The 7,572-nt window shown below is 35.9% G+C and overlaps 1 protein-coding gene across 1 annotated transcript; it reads right to left on the minus strand.

Moving 5' to 3' along the window:
* On the minus strand, positions 1-6,269 carry LOC117928082 (B3 domain-containing protein At2g32645-like). Its single transcript, XM_034847877.1, has 4 exons — positions 5,426-6,269; positions 504-595; positions 242-326; positions 1-160 (listed from the first exon to the last, which is right to left on the minus strand). The coding sequence occupies exon 1, from the start codon at positions 6,195-6,197 to the stop codon at positions 5,448-5,450; it is 750 nt and encodes a 249-aa protein (XP_034703768.1). The 5' UTR covers positions 6,198-6,269; the 3' UTR covers positions 1-160; positions 242-326; positions 504-595; positions 5,426-5,447.
* Between the last annotated feature and the right edge of the window lie 1,303 nt (positions 6,270-7,572).

The raw sequence follows: 7,572 nt of genomic DNA on the forward strand, positions 1-7,572 counted from the left end.
ATATGGAACCAGCAGTGGGAAGCAGTGTAGGAGAGGCAGAGGATTTGAGAGACAAGGTTAATGTGCCTTAAGGAGTGGAAGGACGGAATTTGCACCCTGAAATAATCACAAATTCGCAATGCTGCATGCTCCCATTTGGTCTTAACAGCAAGTAAATAACCTGCCCCCAAAACGCAAGAAGGAAATCATTCCAGATAATTTGAGTTGTGATGAAAATGTTCAATGAAAGAACATGCCCAACCTCAGAACGAGAATACAGGGGATGACTGTAGCATAACATAGACCAAATTGAATTGGACCCACTAAATACCTTCCCCGTCCTGAACCTATCAAATTACCATCAATTAATCAAATTTGAGTAATGCTTTTTCCAGTTACATACTTACATGAACCATAATATCAATTTCAAGGAGTATTTCAATAATATTTAATACAATAGATGATGGATAAAGAGTCCATTTGATTCAACATTATATGGCCATAAGAGAGAAGCTATCACCCACCTAAAATATCTGTAGCCATGTCCTGGAAACGAAGCTGGTGATTGCCCCGCTGAGCGTGGTGGTCCAAGACCAGCGAGAGAAGGTCGTAGGAACTGTGGCACAAAATCAAGCCAAGGTAAATCAATGCAAGACTCAACTTCAGAAAATTAAGAAAGAGTCTTTAGGAATGAATGATTTTCTGTTAAAGATTCGTAGCTTAGTAGATCATCCAGCTCTTGTTGGTCATGAACTCTCACCAAAAGATTACATTGATGCTATATTTGGGGCTTTACCCTCAGAATATGACACATTCATTACATCAATTAATTCACACATAGATTCATATACGATAGATGAGGTTGAATCTTTTCTTCTTTCACAAGAAGCTCGGATTAAAAAGAATTAACAGAGGTCGGACTCAGTGATTGTTAATGTTGCACATATGAATACTAATTCTGGTAGTCTTGGAACACTGGAAAGAAGAAGTTTGGTGATTTCAGCAATAATCCATTTGGAGGTTTTGACTCTCAATATGGCCAAGGCCAAGGTTTCTTTTCTAGTCCTAGCAGTTTTCGTGGAAATCTCAACTTCACTTTCAATAAGAATAGTCACAACTGTAATAGAGGAAGAGGTAATGGTCAATTTGGTGGTCGAGGAAGACATGGTAGTCAATATGGTGGTCGTGGCTCTTAGAATAACAACAAACCTCAATGTCAGCTATGTGGGAGGTTTAGTCATATAGTGCGACAATGCTTTTATAGGTTTGATCAAACGTTCATTGGTTCATCTCAGTTTTAAGGCCATTTTTAGAACACATCAAATTCACACTCTCCTATGACAGTCATTCTTGCCACACCTGGAACAGTTTGTGATACCAATTGGTATCCTGATTCTGAAGCTTCCAATCATGTTACAACAGATGCAAGGAACTTGATAACAAAAACTGATTTTCTTGGTAACAATAAGGTTCACATGGGTGATGGTAAGGATCTAGCTATTAAACATGATGGTCAATCCAGTTTCTTTTCTCCTTACAATTCCAAACTGTTGTCCCTTCAACATCTTTTACATGTTCCTGCAATTACCAAGAACTTGCTTAGTGTCACAAAATTTGCTTTAGATAATCATGTCTTCTTTGAATTTCATCCTCATTTTTGCTTTGTGAAGGATTAGGATACCAAAAAAGGAAGATTTAAGATGGCCTACATGCTTTTGATCAGACACAACTGAATCTTCAGAACAAGTGACAATCTCATCCTTCTTCCAATATTTCTACTAGTCATTCAGACCTTCTTTCTTCTATGCCACAACTTACTGCTTGTTCTTTTTTTGTACAACCTACAGCCTATTCTTCAGTTTCTGATTGCAGTGTATGGCATAATAGGCCACACTTATGACAATATTGTATGGTTTGTTTTCTCCAAATGTAACCTCTGTCATATACATAAAACTGATGCTTCTTTCTGTTCAGCTTGCTGTTTTGGGAAGATGCATAAATTTCCTTTTTCATCTTCTGAAATAATCTATACTAAACCACTAGAACTTGTACATTCTGATATATGCGGTCCTACACCACATCAGTCATCTAGTGGTTATAAATACTACATTCACTTCATTGATGAATTCTCTAGATTCACTTGGATCTATATGCTAAGGAACAAATCTGATGCCTTGCAAACTTTCGTTCATTTTAAAACTTAAGTTGAATTGCAACTTGGTTATAAGATCAAGGCAATCCAAATTGATTGGGGTGGGGGAAGTATAGAGCATTTACCGATTATCTTCTATGTTGTAAAATTGTTCATCACACTTCTTGCCCTCACACACACACCAACATAATGGTGTAGCTGAGAGAAAACATATGCACATTATTGAAAATGGCTTAACTCTTTTAGCTTAATCATCCAAGCCTTTAAAATATTGGGACGAGGCATTTAGAGCCACTGCTTTCCTACTCAATAGACTGCCCACACCTCTTCTTAACAATAAATCTCCCCTAGAAAAATTGTTTCATATTGTGCCAGACTATAAGTCTCTCAAGGTAATTGGATGTGCATGCTATCCTAATACTCAACCCTATATCATCATAAACTTGCCCTTTGTTCCACTAAATGTACCTTTCTTAACTATAACATCAATCACAAGGGTTACAAGTGTTTAGATGCTCCTGGCAGAATTTTTATCTTCAAGGATGTCATCTTTAATGAGAAGTCCTCCCTTTCGCCAAAAAGAATTATATGGAACCCTATGCTACCTCTGCTTTTACTCAACATAGCACACCAACCCAACTTCCAATTTTTACATCTTCCTCCATAAAACCATCCAAGTTCACTTCTTCATCTTCCAGCTTTCAACCAAATTTTCAAGAAACTCTTGGTCATCAAGCTGAATCTCTAGACTCTGCTATACCTATTGGTGTTCCTAATTCTAATTCAGCCCCTTGTGTTGGTGCTGCTGACTTGTTTGATTCAGTTTTACCTAATAAGGACAGGTTGCATATCAGCAATCCACACAACATGATTACAAGATCCAAGGTTGGCATTTACAAGCCTAAAGTCTATATTGCTGTTGTACAACTTGAATTTGTTGATGAAGCTCTATAGAATGAAAATTAGGCTGCAACAATGAGAGATGAGCATCTTGCACTAATGAGGAATGGAACTTGGTCATTAGTTTCATTACCACAAGGCAGAAAAGAAATAGGATGCAAGTGGGTTTTCATAATTAAAGAGGATCCTAATAACACTGTTAACAAGTACAAAGCTAGGTTGGTAGCTAGAGGCTTGCATCAAGTTGCAGGCTTTGACTTTAATGAAACGTTTAGTCCTGTAATGAAACCAACTACCATCAGAGTAATTCTCTCAATTACACCAGCAAGAAATTGGGTGGTTAAACAATTGGATGTTAATAATGCATTTCTCAATGGAGATTTGCAAGAAGTGCATATGCAGCAGCCATATGGTTTTCAAGATCCCAATCAACCTACAATGGTTTGTCATTTGCACAAATTCCTTTATGGTCTCAGACAAACTCTAAGGGCTTAGTTTGAAAAATTGTATAAAGCTCTACTCATGCTTGGATTCAAGTCAACAAAGTCAGATCAATCTCTCTTTGTAAGCATCACTCTACAACATTCTACCTTTATCTTAGTCTATGTTGATGATATTTTAGTAACAAGAAGCAATGACATAGAAGTACAAAAGTTGATTGATAAGCTCCATGAGTAAATTAGGAGCAATAGAATCAGATCAGTCATGCAAGAATAGCCAGAGAAATGTCAAAAACAATAAAAATAGTAAAGAAAGTTTAATTGTGCTCACATGCTGGAGCAGAACACTCTGCCCACCACAACTTCTTGCTAATCTTATTGGTTCATATTGAGCCTGATTTTGTTGCAGAGTACGTGGATAGAAATTGTTGGTTTTATTCATTCTCAAAATTGGTCCTGACCTAGTACCAAATTCCCAAGGGGGGTCTCAAGCAAATCTAGCTCTACTATTCTAAGATGAATGAACTGAAGATAACATTATTGCAGAAACTGGCAGGCTGTGTATCATTAGTTACAGCAAGGGTGAAAAATCTCAAGACTACAGAAAAGACACTCAAACCATCTGGAGAAAGTTTCAGCAAGAACAGCTCAAACTCCACACACTTTCTTGTGTCCTTCAAGTCCTTATAATCAAACTTAGCACTCTCCTTTTTCTGCACACTAATTGCAGTCCTTATGTTGCAGCCTCACTAAGCAGGTTTCAATAATGTGGATTTGGTAGTTTAATATCTATTTCTTCTTGGAGTCGGAGGACGATCTCTCATTTGATGACCCTAACGAGAAGGAACTGCTCCCAAAGTGAGATCAGCAGCAAAAGAAAGAAGAGGAATTCGATGGCCCAGAGTAGCAGCTCCCAGATAAGCCTTAAAAAAAAACACACTGAGAATTTAGAATTAAGGAGATTGATGTACATGGAGATTCGTCATTTATCATCTTTCAGACAACTCGGGATTGGAAAACCAAAGATCAGAAGCTTATTCCCAACCATCAGTATCTGAAAGATATCAGCCTAAAGTTCAGACGGATTACCATTAATTATCTTTGTTAGCTTGCTGATAACCACAACTTATGATACCATTGCATGCAAAACTCAAGTACCAGAGGTACCCAGCTATCAACCACATCTTATTTGAGTCTTTTTGGGAATTTGAGGCTATGTGAGACACACTGGCTAATGTGTCCTCATTCCTTGGACCCTTCAAGGTTTTCTTACCATACCATAGCTTTTGCACAAAAGATGATCTAGATGCAATTTATACTTTTCAGTGTGCTAACATTATTCAATCATATTGTGTCACCCATCAAAAGCCATAGTTTTTCAGCTTTCTACAAGTTAATGAATTTTAGTTTCAGTCATAATTCTACCTTCCTCTCCTGTTTTAAATAGTGACAAATCCCTACTTCTCAGTGCCTTTATGTAACACTATTCAAGGTTATGCCTTCGATGCTCAAAACGAAATTAACAAGGTCCGTGACTATCAGTTGCTACCTGACTCATTGACATCAAAAGAAATGCAACTGATGTCCAAATATGAAACTCATAATTTTGATTTCATCTTTCTGCCTTTCTCTCATACCAGTTTCAAATAGTGTTAGATCCCTACTTTTTAGTGCATGTGCTTCATATGTATTAGACTATCTCAAGTAAAAGAAACTCAAAAGGACAACATCCTAACCCTTTGGTTTATAGAAACTATGGGGAAAACAAATAAATGAAAAAAAAAACAGAATGACTGAATTTGAATTAATTATTTTCACAATTAAAATTCAATCAAAATTAAAATTCTACACAATCAGAAAAAAACAAATACAAAAAAAAAAGGGAAAATCAATTTAGTGACAATCATTATCTAGGGAGGTTTATCATCTTCTACTAAATAGTAAATACACCTACCCTATCTGTCCTGATATCCATATCAGCTATCCAGGATGCCCCTTAATGAACGATTCCTAGGATCATCTTGTAGTCTTCTCTTTACAAGAGCGAAACCCAACTTGGACTTGATTCGAAAAGACCAGAGCTGCACCGTTTCATCTTCCTTCATGCTATTCCTTTCCGTAACCGATTTCCAATTAGTCACCAACACGTACATTGAGGTAGAATTTCCGGAAGCTTTCTTCATGTTCCACTTCCTCAGACTGATGGTTTCCCGATGAAGGGAGGGCTCAATCAACATCACTTCCATAGCTGCACATTTTTTTCCGTTTCCTCCCAAGTTCAACCTCTCGCTCTCTTCAGGTGTGAGGAAACTTTGTTGTACCTGGTTCAACGGTATGGAGAGACGGTTGTGACCGGAACTCACATCAGTCTTGAAGAGAGGCTTCTGGATTACAAAAGTGACATCAGAACCCCCCAGAGCCCTGATCCGATTCCTAAGGATGACAGGGAGCTCTGGCGTTGCATGGGGAGATGGGCACCTTGCCTTCTCCATCATCTTCTTCATCATTCGCTTCTTTTTCTCCTGAACACACCCGCCCTCATCATCATCATGGCACCGTGGTGGTCGCTTCTTGATCCTGATCGATTCTTGAGGATACTGATCACCGTCATCTTCAAATTTGTCGATCGTTTCTTGAAGAGCCTGATCACCTTCATCTTCAAATTTGTTGGTCGTTTCTTCGAGAACCTGATCGTGTTTCTTCTCATCGTCTACAACAGAATCCATTGTAGCTCTTCGATCACAGAATGCGCAAACTATATAGCTTCGGTGGTTTCTTGTTCTTGGTAAGTAAGGAAGTGGTTTCTTGGGATGGCAAGATGATGAGCCAGAGAGAAGTCTTTCAATTTGGAAAAGTTACGAATGGTTTGTCGTTCTCGTTGGTATGGCAGGAGAGAGCTTATATATAGATGAGTTACGGGGAGACGAGTCTTTCAATTTGGAAAGTTACTAAGTCCTGATCAAATCCTACAACCTCCCCAAATATTCGGAAACTTGGGGGACGAGTCTTTCCATTTGGAAGGTTACTAAATCCTATTCAAATTTTACAACCCCCCAAATATTCGAAAACTTGACCTTGGCCTCCAAATTCTATTTCTTTTAAAATTTAAACAAGTTTAATTATCCCATATTTTATTTTATTTTTTATTTTTATAAATAGAGTATTATTTTTTGTGCTAATGTGATTTATCATTGTTTCAATATTTTAAGGATATAAGCTAGGTTATAATTTTTGTAAAAGGGTTTATTATTTTTATATGAAAACTGTAATTATTTTTTATTTTTAAAAAATAAAAAAAAAAATATTTGAATAGAGTTAAGCCAAATCCAAATCCTCAATGGGAGATTTCAAAAAAATTTTTTTTTTCCCAATGCCCCCTTAGGCATTGACTTTTTTTCTTGATTTTTTTTTATAAATAATTAATTATTCCATTCTATATTTGCTTTTTATTTTCTTCACTTTTAATTCAAGGACTGAAAAAAAGATTTAAAGTAGCTTTAAATTGAAGTGTAGGTGACATCTAGACTTATTTTAATTGGTAACTATTTTTAGTCTCATGCTCTATAAAATAAGAGGAAACAAAAGAATAAGTATAAAGTAGCTTTAAAATCTTTTTTTTTTTTTTTAATGAAGAAATGTGTCAATTTGTTTTATTAAATTTAAATTTTTTTATTAAAATATTTAGACAAAAAGACTAAGACTATTCATAAAAATAATTTACTTTTTGAAAATTAAACCTCAATTACACATTAGCGTCCTTGTTTTTATTTGTCCTTCGCCCCATTTTTCATAAGGTTCTCTACAATGATACGGGCATAAAAAAACTTTTATGAAGGTTATTTTTATTTTTAATTTTAAAAATCCATATTTTATATGAGGAGTTTTATATATACTTATATACCCTATTTCTAAATATATTCTCCAAAATTTTATTTCCTTCTTAACCAACCCAATATTTGCCCATACAAGTACTAAAACATCCACTTTCCAAACTCCACTCCTTTTCTATTTAATAAATAAATAAAATAACTTATACATTAGTTCATACTTCCACCATGTTAAATTTAGACCCTAATTTTTTCAACAATTTTAAAACTAAAT

The sequence above is a fragment of the Vitis riparia genome, chromosome 13 (genome assembly GCF_004353265.1).
Source record: "Vitis riparia cultivar Riparia Gloire de Montpellier isolate 1030 chromosome 13, EGFV_Vit.rip_1.0, whole genome shotgun sequence".
Taxonomy (NCBI): Eukaryota; Viridiplantae; Streptophyta; class Magnoliopsida; order Vitales; family Vitaceae; genus Vitis; species Vitis riparia.

Coding starts and splice junctions, on each gene's coding strand:
- LOC117928082 (XM_034847877.1), bottom strand. CDS start 6,197: ATGGATTCTGTTGTAGACGATGAGAAGAAACACGATCAGGTTCTCGAA.